The sequence below is a fragment of the Danio aesculapii genome, chromosome 11 (genome assembly GCF_903798145.1).
Source record: "Danio aesculapii chromosome 11, fDanAes4.1, whole genome shotgun sequence".
Classification (NCBI taxonomy): domain Eukaryota; kingdom Metazoa; phylum Chordata; class Actinopteri; order Cypriniformes; family Danionidae; genus Danio; species Danio aesculapii.
The window spans coordinates 1,108,372-1,121,261 of NC_079445.1; the positions used below are offsets into that span (position 1 = coordinate 1,108,372).

At 38.9% G+C, this 12,890-nt stretch overlaps 1 protein-coding gene across 13 annotated transcripts in view; it reads right to left on the reverse strand.

Moving 5' to 3' along the window:
* atp2b2 (ATPase plasma membrane Ca2+ transporting 2) overlaps window positions 1-12,890 on the reverse strand; it is a 159,917-nt gene that overhangs the window by 20,402 nt on the left and 126,625 nt on the right. For all 13 annotated transcript variants that reach the window (XM_056468477.1, XM_056468478.1, XM_056468479.1 and 10 more), the window contains 4 exons: window positions 9,904-10,083; window positions 7,800-7,887; window positions 5,298-5,404; window positions 2,243-2,434 (listed from right to left, as the gene is read on the reverse strand). In XM_056468477.1, coding sequence (XP_056324452.1) covers window positions 2,243-2,434; window positions 5,298-5,404; window positions 7,800-7,887; window positions 9,904-10,083 — 567 coding nt within the window. The remainder of the gene's footprint in view (window positions 1-2,242; window positions 2,435-5,297; window positions 5,405-7,799; window positions 7,888-9,903; window positions 10,084-12,890) is intronic.

Below are 12,890 nucleotides of genomic sequence, written 5' to 3' on the forward strand. Positions count from 1 at the left end.
GTTCTAAACAGCTCAATTTCAGTCCATTTTTGGTGCTAAAACTATTATAAAATGTACAACTATTAAAATGTTATCTATACAATTACGAGCTTCAAGCACTCCCTGATGATCCTGAAGAAAACGCCAAGCATTAAGGGGACTAAAACTTTTGCAGTTGGAAGATCAAGGTAAATTGTAGTTAATCTGTTTTAATTCTGTTTTTTATAGGAGATTAAAAATGGAGGATTTTCTGAAGACTATTTCAAACAAGAGACTTGTGAACAATCCTTACAAAGCAAAAAAGCACTTGTAAAATCCTTAGATACACATATCACGAGTTCACACTTACAGATGTCTGAAAGAATAGAGCATATTTGGCATGCTGTCCAGGGAGAGGGCTCTGAGCTCAGAAAAGACACCCCAACTCGTGTTATTCCCCTAGTCAGGAAAGAGAGAAACTTTGGGGTCCGAGTGAAGTGTCTAGCCCAGCCCTGGAACGCTCCCCCAAGGTAGATATTGTTTAAGAGGTGAGATGTCAGGGTGGTGGAGGGATGTTAATGATATGAGATAATGGAGGTAGGATGAGGTATTAGATAATAGAATGATTGTCAATGGTGTAATAGAATTGTTAAAGCATCTATCCATGCTCTTCCTGAAATGTTTTTATATAAATAAAGTAGCATTACATTATAGGGTTCTTTTAATCAGTTGAGCTATTTGTTTGTCTTCTGAAATATATGTAAACATTCATTTATTTTCCTTCAGCTTAGTCTCTATTGCAGATGTCGCCACAGCGGAATGGACCGCCAACTATTCCAGCATATGTTTTATGCAGCGGATGCCTTTCCAGCCACAACCCAGTACAAGAAAACACGCATACACACTCATTCACACACACACTCATACACTGCGGACAATTTAGCTTGTTCAATCCCCCTATAGTGCATGTGTTTGGACTGTAGGGGGAAACCGGAGCACCCGGAGGAAACCCACACCAACATGGGGAGAACATGCAAACTGAGCCACCCTATTATACACTATTATCCACTAAGCCACCGTGCCGCCATTTATGTAAACATCTTTAAATAAAATACCTTACTCAAGACAGTACTAACTGAAAAGTTTTGATAAATTCTCTCAAATTCTGCAAGGGTTCACAAACTTTTACATGGCAATGTATGAAAATAATACCTATATTTTTTCTCAATGGACAGCTGATAAAATGTGTGACCGACTCTTTGAATATCATTACTAGCACAATGTATCGCCATTATGTCTTATAATATTGGTAAGACATCCCTGAAATGAAGACCTCTGCTCATCTCCAGCGCTGATTTCAGTATCTGCACACTGTCTAGCCTCTTTCTCTTAGAGGTGCTGCATCATTTATTAGGTTAGCGATCCTCTAGGAAATTAAACAATGCTATTTTAGATCATAGGGATGAAGTCTTTGGCCTTGGCCTAGTAATCTAATAAGGATTCTTCGCTCGTGTGTCTGCATAGTCTAATTTGGGTCTCATAGTAGGTCAGATAGCTGGTCTTGTCAAAGGCATCTCGTATGTGTGCAGAGAGTGCTTTAATTTAGCAGCTTGATAGTGCTGCAATGGTTGCCAGGACGTTGCTGTGAGGTTGCTAAAGTGTGATCCTCTGGTCTCTACATCTGCGCACATTTAACAAACCCTTCTGATCATCTCTCAGGTAAAAAAGTATATAATTTTGATGCAGTTTTTTCATTTGTATCCCTTTTTTCTGAGGCTTCACTGGTTTAATTAAAAATCCGATAAACATTCTGATATATAATTAAAATGTAATAAAACCTTCGCTATGTGAATATATAGTGAAATATAAATAATTTCTCTGATTTTCAGCATCATTAGTCCAGTCTTCAGTGTCGCATGATCCTTCAGAAATTGCAAAATGACATTTCTGATTATCATTATTATAATTAATCACATTTATTCTATTGATTGATCTCCCGTCATGGCTTTACAATCAATAAATGTGATTATGATGGAAGTCAATGGGGCAAAAACAGCCCCCAACATAATGAAAGGGTAGTGAATTTGCCAATAGTGTATTGTTGAATGTGTCAAAATACGATTTGTCAGCAAAAATCATCCCATTTGTTGAAACACAGAGAAGGTTGTGGCCAAATTAAGACTCAAAATCATCCCCAACAGCACACACAAGCATTCATATCTGAGTGAACTTTCCCTTAAAGCTAAATGTAAGCAGTAATAATAGTGTTTAATGAAGCACAGACCTGCGTAATGCAGGCTCCGGTGAAGGCCACGATCACCGCCACCACATTGACGGTCAACTGGAACTGAAGGAACTTGGAGATGGAGTCATAAACGTTTCGTCCCCACATCACGGCCTTCACGATGCTGGAGAAGTTGTCGTCTGTCAGGATGATATCAGACGCTTCTTTGGCCACATCCGTCCCTGCGATTCCCTGTGCAGACACACAGCCTGTCAGTCACATCGCTCTGATGCTTCATCCACAAAAACACTTATTCTGTCTCTAGTATAACTATGAACAGCATACAGTTTAGGGCTGGACGGTACTGGACAAACTGGACATTGTGATATTTAGTTTTTCTGCGATAAATATTGCAATACATACAGTTGAAGTCAGAATTATTAACCCCCCATTGACTTTTGTTTTTCTTTTTTAAATATTTCCCAAACAATGTTTAACAGAGCAAGGAAATGTTCACAGTATGTCTGATAATATTTTTTCTTCTGTAAAAAGTCTTATTTGTTTTATTTAGACTAAAATAAAAGCAGTTCTTCATATTTTAAAAACTATTTTAAGGTCAATATTATTAGCCCCTTTCAGCTATATTTGTTTTCCGATAGACTACAGAACAAACCATCGTTATACAATAACTTGCCTAATTACCCTAACCTGCTTAGTTACCCTAATTAACCTAATTAAAGAAATCAGTAATTAGAGATGAGTTATTAAAACTATAATATTTAGAAATGTGCTGAAGAAATCTGCTCTCCCTTAAACAGAAATTGAGGGAAAAAATAAACAGGGGGGCTAATAATTAAGGAGGGTTAATAATTCTGACTTCAACTGTATACATACATATGTACAATCTTACCAGATGACTTGAAAACTGCGATTTTGAAAGAAGTTAATACATTAGATTGATCGGGATAATTCTGTAAGGGAGTTAATTATGCATGAAATGTAATAAACAAAACGAAGTGTGATTTAATAGTGTTTTATGGTTTTCAGGACAGTCAAAATGCATTCAATCAAATGTAAAATAACACCGTTAAAATAAATCAATAACATTATTCTTTATTAAAGTTACAAAGGGTCAAATGTGTGTGTCTGAATACTTTGAACTCTGTCAGGCCTTAAAAACATGTGCAATTGAAAAACTTTTACATTTTTCAGCTAAACTAAAATAAAGAAAAATATTCCAGGAAATGTCACTTGCAAAATATTTTTTTTTAAAGTAAACAAATTTCACAGGAGGGCAAACAATCATTTTCATATTACATTTCAAGATCATGTCGAAGTCATATTATTAGCCCAACACAAACAAAACCATAATTAAAAAAGCATAATTTATTTATTTTTTTTACTCTTGTTGTGATTAGAACATTATTTTAACAATTTCAATAACATTAATGTAATAACAGTAACAGTATAATATTACTTAAATGTTACTATTCAGCAAAAATAATAGTCACGTCTTGAGAATATTTTTTTAATCTCAATATAATATGATTGTTTGTCAAGAAAATGTAAAAACATCATTAGAAGAAACTTTTCTCAGTGTTACGAGAACATTCATCACAAAATAACAAGATAAAGATGTTTCAAAAATACTGCAAGAAGAACATTTTCATAAGATCATAAGATCATGTTCATTAAGTAAATTAATCATAAAGAAATGCTCGAGTATATTGTCAATTTTCAAGATGCTCCAACAAATGAAATGAAAACTATTTTAGAAGAATGTTCAATTAACGATAACACCATACTTAAATTGCAGGAATGATTCGAACAACATTTTATCAATAGTACGAGAACATTCTAATAATGTTTTCTCTCAACACATTGACAACATATCAAATAATAATAATAATGTTAATAATGTTTTATAATGCTCTTTAAAAAGGATTTATCTGAACATTTACAGTACCTAATGGTGTCAGAAATGTTCAGTGATTGAGTGAGGATCTGTGTGTGTGTGTGTGTGTGTGTGTGTGTGTGTGTGTGTGTGTGTGTGTGGTCCTGTGATTCATTAAGTTGTGAAGACCGAAATGTCCCCACAAGTATAGCAATTCACCAGTAAATTTTAACCTTGTTGGGACCTTGAATGTTTTTTGGTCTCCATGAGGGCTGATGAGTATTGTGAAGATGTTAAAGTGCAGATTGTTTGCTTTGAGGGTTGAGTTTAGAGGGAGAGGAGAGAATGTACAGTCTGTACAGTAGAAACGGCATTATATCCAGTGGAAGGACCCAACATGTGTGTGTTTAAAGACTAGAGCGATGGCCTGTTCTCCCATCAGACCTGCTGATTATAAACTCACAGTAAACAGCTGAGAAAAGTCACCGTGATGAGCTGAAAGAACACACGGCCTAGTAAAGACTTGAAACTGACGCAACACTGGAAACTGGAAACGGCGGCTGACACAAGCTGTAGTTCCCTCCTTCTGTTAGTCAATAGTGTAAATGTACAGCTAGTGTTTTCCCCCTACCGATAGACTTCCGGTGAATGGTCAATGTAAGTATTTTCAGTATTTTTTGGTTGCTTTCACAGCATAGATGTTGTTATGAACATAAATATATCAGTTAAATAGACTTCAGCATTCATTTAGTTGTCGAAGAGTTAAATGAGATGGAAAGCCTTTTACACACACACGTCGTCAGGATCAGCAGGCGAGCACTGAAACTCCATTGAAAACACTGTGGCAAAATAAATGCTCATATTTTAAAGACATGACGCTGTCAATGTGATTTAATGCAGCGCTTCTTGTACTCCACGAGACCCACTTTATATCGTATATCAATCAGGCAGTGAAGATCAGTGATTATTAAAGAAAACAGACCTTAAACGTGGCGATTTTATAACAGCATACAGTTCAACAGAAGTGGGATATACCTGCATATACCCTGTTGACACAGGTCTATAGACATATAGCTGCAGAGAGTGTGTGCTGACACTAGAGGGCGCACAGATTCTGTGCTTGACTGAATGTGACTGCGTGTTGTGAAATGAGGACAGTCTGTGCTCTAGAAGAACAGGCCTCAGAGGATGCAGATTGAGCACATTTCGAGCAGGTCTCACCATGGCGAATCCCACATCTGCTTTCTTCAGAGCCGGACCGTCGTTGGTTCCGTCTCCGGTTACAGCCACGACCTGCCGCTGGTCCACCAGAGTGCTGTCGATAATGCCTGAAAGAACACAGCAGATGCTTACTCACAACATTGACAGAGCAAGATCATGGAGATGTGTTCCAGTGCATTCATATTCTCTACAGGATGCTTTACAGTAATATATCTGTGCATATAGATTTGATTAGTCAGTAGCAAAGACAAAACTGATAAGCTTATCCCAGCTCTTATTTTAATGAATATAACTCAGAGTTCGCCACAACGGAATGAACCACCAACTATTCCGGCATATGTTTTATGCAACGGATGCCTTTCCAGCTGCAACCCAGTATTGGGAAACACCCACACACTCATACACTACAGCTAATTTAGTTAATCAGTTCTCCTATAGCGGACTGTGAGGGAAACCACTCAGAGGAAACCCACACCAACACGGGGAGAACATGCAAACTCCGCATAGAAATGCCAACTGACCCAGCTGGGACTCGAACCAGCGACATCCTTGCTGTGAGGTGACAGTGCTAACCACTGAGCCACCGTGCCACCCTATACGCTTTTAATGAAGTTTATTTTAACACACCGAATGAAGTTTGCTAATGACTGGAGTTGATCAGATGTGTCCAGAAAAGCCTCGTTTAACACTAACGAACAGCAGTAAAGCTACATGACAGCAGAACATCAGGAACAATCGGGAGATAACAGCTGGAAACAACTAATTAAATACAGCAGTGGAGTAATTACAGCTCAACATGTACTTACAGTATGTAAATGAGCCTGTAACTTCAGCCGCGATGCTCAGTCTTATGTAACTCGCAGGCTTTATCAATGATTTACATTGTGGGAACAACATTACATAATCTGCTAGACTGTGATTATATATTTATGCTATGAGCTGTCATGTCATTTTAGCATAACTGGGATTATTAATAGTTAGGAATGTTAAATTTTTTGTTTCATTTTAATTTTAGTTAAAGGTTTAGTCAAATAAGGATTATTGTGCATTTTTGACTGTAGAGCGTAGTAAATGTTTAAATGTCAAACCTCTTGTCTGTCATAATATAAACAAGAATCATTTGCTGATGTTTAAAAAACTCTATATAAAGGACCAAAGTTTAACCGAAATCCGCATTAATTGTCATCTGAAGTCTTTATTCTTTGTCACTGTCCTTTGAAATTCTAGATTTTACACATTTTATTATTTAATATTATGCTTAACACTTTATTATGATTTTAATAAATGCAGCTGAGAGTAGTGTGAAGTGTGCTGCAAGTAGTGTAGTCTGCAGTGTGTAGTGTATTGCACAGTGTGTAGTGTACACTACCTGACAAAAGTCTTGTTGCCTATCCAGTTTTAGAAATAACAAATAATAACTCGACTTCTAGTTGATGATTTGGTATCAGAAGTGGCTTATATGAAAGGTAAAGGTCTCTAGATGAGGCTTATTTTACTAAAATAAAATATGATCATGTCTTGATTATGAATGATTTGATTAGGACAGTAAGGTCTGACTCTGCTTAGACTAAAGTCTGCTCACTGAACCTTCAATAATGTCCAGTATAGAATATGTGCTCATGCTGCAGTGGAAACAGAATGAATATTGTGTCTGACTCCATCATGAGCTTGGAGGACTGCATCCATACATCTCTGACTCAAATCACTGATTAATAAAGTCATCTGGAATGGCAAAGAAAGCCTTCTTGCAGGACTCCCAGATTCTGTGTTCATCTTCAACGCCTCCTCCATCTTACCACAGACATGCTCAATAATGTTCATGTCTGGTGACTGGGCTGGCCAATCCTGGAGCACCTTGACCTTCTCTGCTTTCAGGAGCTTTGATGTGGAGGCTGAAGTATGAGAAGGAGCGCTATCCTGCTGGAGAATTTGCCCTCTGCTGTGGTTTGTAATGTAATGGGCAGCACAAATGTCTTGATACCTCAGGCTGTTGATGTTGATCATCCACTCTGCAGATCTCTCCATACTGAATGTAACCCCAAACCCCAAAGTGTACAGTGTGTAGTGTGCACATATATCACAATAAATACAGCTGCAAAGAGGTTTGTCTGACATTCAAATGTTAAAGTCATCTATGCATTAGAAAATCCCTTCTGTAAATGTAATCTGATGCAGACACCAAACTGGGATGTGTGGTCTTTGATATCTTCAATATATAGTGTTTTTAAAGCTCATTATTCACTATAAATCATTAATCAATCATGTTTAGTTTTACTTTAGGCTACAGTGAGTTTATATCATACTACACAGACTTTCAGTGTAGAATATCTATAACTTTTACATCTTTCAAATCCAATTACTCCCATTTGTGAAGTTTATATTCAGAATTAGGAGAAATAACCTCAAAAGGACAGTATTCACAATGCTGTTCACATGACTGAATCTGAATTCAAATGCTCAGTATACAACTTGTTGAAATAAACATGAGTAAAGAGAGCTCACCTTTGACCAGCGTGTGTTTGTCTGTGGGTGAGGATCTGGCAAGCACTCGCAGTTTGGGCCAAACCTTATCAATGCGCTCCTGCTCAACCTGCAAAACACAACACATGTATTAACTATCCACACACACACACTATATGATGGAGTACACACTACAGCCAGACGCAGATGGGAGGAAAAAAGCCATTTGGCCTTTTATATTTGTCTTGTAATGACTGTAAACATTGATCAGAGACGCAGTGCATTTACATATAAATGAACGTGTATTACATGATTCCCTTGTGCACTGCTGCTGGAACCTGTCAAACGTGTTTAATAACTGTCTGCGTCAATACTAGCACTGCATTACTTGCTGAAAGCACATTTGCGACTAATGTAATCACGACGGCATAAAAACAAGCCATAAATTATCAGAGTACCGGAATGCAGCAACATCAGCTATATGAAGCAGTGTTTCTGTTTCAGTTTACATTAAGCTCTCCAGTGCACTCATGTGATGTTGATTACCATACACTCAATTCATCCTTCTCTTTAGTGGCGTTCAAGCAGAAATGTTTGCACTAATGTATGTAGAATGCACATCTATGAGGCATGCATTAGCATTATAGCATTATTTTTTTAGACAATGGACCACCCGAAATGTGTTCTCTGATATAATGCCTCAGCTTGTTTCCTGAGGTGTCTGAAGAAACAGATAGTGTGAAGCGTAGTGTGTAGTGTGCAGTCTGAAGCATGTAGTGAGTATTGTTTAGTGTTCAGCATACAGTGTGTAGCATAAAGCGTGTAGTGTGCAATGGGTAGTGCGTAGAATGTAGCTCATCGTGTGTAGTCTGCAGCATGTAGTATGAAGTATGCAGTGTGCAGAATTAAGTGATAAGATTGTAGTGTTATAAAGTGCAGTGTGTAGCGTGTAGCTCAGCATGTAGTGTGCAATGTGTAATGCTGTAAATGTAGTGTGCAGTGTTTAATATGTAGTGTGCAGTGTGTTCTGCGATGTGTGGTGCTGTAAATGTAGTGTGCAGTGTTTCATTTGCAGTGTGCAAAGGGCAGTGAGTAGTGTGTGTGATTGTGTTCTGTGATGTACTGTGCTGTATATGTAGTGTGCAGTGTTTAATATGTAGTGTGCAGTGAGCAGTGAGTAGTGTGTGGTGTGTTCTGTGATGTACTGTGCTGTATATAAAGTGTGCAGTGTTTAATATGTAGTGTGCAGGGAGCAGTGAGTAGTGTGCGGTGTGTTCTGTGATGTACAGTGCTGTATATGCAGTGCTGAATTTGACTAGTATAGTGTGCAGTGTGTAGTATGCAGTGTTGTATATGTGGTGTGCAGTATGTAGCGAGTAGTAAGTAGTATAGTGTGTGTTGTGCAGTGTGTAGAAGGCAGTGCTGTATATGCTGTGTGCAATCCTGCATATGTAGTGTGCAGTGCTTAATATGTAGTGTGTAGTTTGCAGAGAGTAGTGTGCACTCCAGTATATGTAGTGTCAAGTGTTTAATATGTAGTGTGCCATATGTGTTCTGTGATGTACAGTGCTGTATATGTAGCGTGCAGTATGTTATGTGCAGTGCTGTATATGGAGTGTGAAGTGTTGTATAGGTAGTGTGCAGTGAGTAGTGAAGTATGCAGTGTGTTGAATGCAGTGAGCAGTGTTGCATATGTAGTGTGTAGTGTGTAGTTAGTTAAGTGTACAGTGTGTAGTATGCAGTGTGCAGTGTTGCATATATAATGTGCAGTGTACAGTGCTGTCCATGTAGCGTGCATATGTTGTGTGCAGTGTTGTATATGTAGTGTGCACTAAGTAGTGAGGTGTGCAGTATGCAGTGTTGTATATGCAGTGTGCAGTGAGCAGTGAAGTTTGTAGTATGCACTTTGCAGTGTTGCATATGTAATATGCAGTGTGTAGTGAGTAGTAAAGTGTGCAGTGTTGTATATGCAAAGTGCAGTGCTGTGTATGTAGTGTGCAGTTTGTAGTGAGCAGTGTAGTGTAGTGTGCAGAATGCAGTGTGGAATGCTGTACTATATGTAGTGTGCAAGTTGTATATGTAGTGTGCAGTTTGTAGTGAGTAGTGATCAGTGTTGCATATAAAGTATGCAGTGTACAGTATGTACCTCCCCCTTCTCGTTGCGGATCCTCCTGTTGAACTCTTTGCCGTCGATGCACAGGAAGTCTTCTCCAGGGTGGATGATGCCGCACTTGATGGCGATGGCTCGGGCGGTGTTGATGTTGTCTCCAGTCACCATCCGCACTGTGATTCCTGCACGCTGGCATTTCAGGATGGCGTCCGGCACCTGTGGCGCAACACTGAACGTGAGCACGAGTCCACACACACTCACACACACACATCTGGCCCAAGCAGAAACTCAAAGGCCTCCTGCACTAATTATGCAGCGGTCGAGGCTATTTCTGATGCAGCAAAAGAACAAATTATTCATCTGAAGGTTTCATTTTCATGCTAGAAGATCAGCTTCGGCCAGAACCCGCTCTGGTTTAACCCTTGTGCAAATTTACTACCCTTTTGTTATGTTCAGGATGAAAACATCCACTGAATTAAACTGCTGTAAAAATGCATCAGATTCATATTTTTTTCATTTTTTTTACATAAATCTGTTAATCCACCTCAGACCTGATCAAAACTACTAAATTGTTCAGAAAATTTCAGGATTTGAACTCTTAAATTGCCAAATTCACAAATGATATGACTGATTTGGTGGGAAAAGAATACACACAAAATAATGTACTTTCAAAATGAGCAATTCCAGCATTATGGATGTGGCATTTGCAGTGAAATCTCAAAACATTAATTCACAGAGAAAGTTTATGTCAACTTTATATTGAAACATCTGTTTCAAGAGTTCACACTGAGCTGATGATTGATTACAAAGCTGGTTTGGCATGCTGGCCCAGGAGCCCTGAGCTCATCAGATCCTCGAGCCCGGGGCTCCCTCCCGTTTGCAAGGCGAGAGGGGAGTTTGAGCTCAGGTAGATCTGGAGAACTCCCCTGCTGTAGTAGCTAATGAACAGATAGTGATTGCTCTTAAGAGATAACTACTTACTCGGAGCACGTCTGGGTGCTGATTTGGATTAATCAGTTAACTTAAGTTGCATGTTTTTGGACGGTGGGAGGAAACCGGGGAACCCGGGGGAAACCCACGTGAGCACCGGGAGAACGTGTAAACTCCGCACAGAAAAGTCGGCTGGCTTGGTAAGGACTAGGACCAGTGACGATCTTGCTGTGAGGCAACAGTGCTAAAACACTGGACCACCCATCTAGGAAAGGAGGAGGAGTAGGGGTGGAAGGGGGGATTCTTCAAAACGAAGATAGCTGTCATATGGAACTTTATGGGTATTTATAGTGGCTTAGGAGTCGTCTGATTGGTGAATCATAAATTGGATAATGCGGGACCGGCTGCAAGCAATCATAAGCATGTGATCCTCTCGAAATTAGTTTATAAATAAACTTCACTTATATTTTCCAAAACATTTAACCACGGAGTTCTGGGAGCAGAAAAATATCAATCTGTAAACATTTTTTATATTTAAAATGAGGGAAATAAACATGTGTTTTAGATGTGACCAAGTTTACAGTAAAAAACCTACTTTGTAGAAATTCTGTGTGCATAACCCTAAAGAGACAATGCTAATCAACAGGAGAAGAGTTGCTCACTATAGAACAAACATGATTGATTTGCATTTATGTGGAAAAAGCTCCGCTATGGATGTGAAATTGGCACTTGTGTGAATGTGGTAAATCAAATATAATAGTTTGAAAACATTAACAGAGACATTTTTGAGTAGTTTTAAAGCACTGTAAAATACTTGCTTACACAAAAAACACAGAAAAAGTTTTGATTTGGACGAAAACTAAATTTTTTTTCATGGCAAGGTGACATGAAATTCGCATGGAATTGCTCATATAAAAAGTAATTCTGGACTGAGATTAATCAGTCCAAATCTGACGAATAGGAGGGCCTATATTGGAGGGCCTACGGGGAGGGACTACTTATGAATGGGAGGGGCTACTGGTAAAGGGAGGGGCTACTTATGAAGGGGGGGTTGCTAAGGAAAAGGTGGAGCTTCTGATGAAGGGGAGGAGCTATCAGACGCTGAGATTAGAGTGTTTATTTTGGATTGTGCAAGCAAAATTCTCTTACGGAGATGATTACACTGCCTCTCAATGGTGAATGACAGGCACTATTGTTAGTTATTTAACTAATTTGGCAACGGTTAAACTTTAACTTGTTGTTTTTTTTATGTTAGTGTTTCTTTTAGCACGACACTACAGTCATACAGTGTAAAGTGTGTGATTTGCGTTGATCATAATGATTCAGAAGTTTTGCAGTAGTGCAGGACAGTGACTGCGACACACTCGCAGACGTTATGGAAATGGGGGCCGGTCTAGACACTGAAGCAGGAGTTGATATCAGCTTCAAAGCATTTCTGAGAAACGCAAAGACAACCCAGTTCTACTGAACTCATCAGGAGAAGAGGAAGATCCTCATCAATAAAACAGCACAGGAGAGGGAGGAGACGTGTAACATTAGACATCGAAGACTAATGGATTTGTTTACGGATTCTTAAGTTTCGTCTGTTTATTAGGGAAAGGAATGATTTACGTATGCCAAAGGTAACAGAACGCCAGGTGAATCACACCAAATGTGTGCCATCCTCATAATGCTATTACACAAACCCAGAGTAGGGCAACACCAGGGTCAGAACTTCACCAATGCTACCAATACTTTCTGAAAGAAGCTACAGACTATTGCTGATCTCGACTGTGAAGACGCAGAATGCCAAAGCAAAGAAAGAGCAGGATAAAAGGAGGAGGTTAAATAATGCAGCGCTATAGACGCTTCTTCAGTCCCCGAGCGTGAAGATGTCTGAGCATTTGAGGACACCATTTCAAAGCCTGTCTTTGGTGTGGATCTGATGCAACATCTCCTCCGTTTGCCAATATTCTCCAGTAATCTCAGAGCACCTAGGCCAGACATGAGTCTCACAGTCAAAAACATATACAGCTGTCTCTAAACACAAAACCTGATACAGCTGTAGAAGAGCAATAAAGCATCTGGATCTATTTTTTAATCATCATATATCA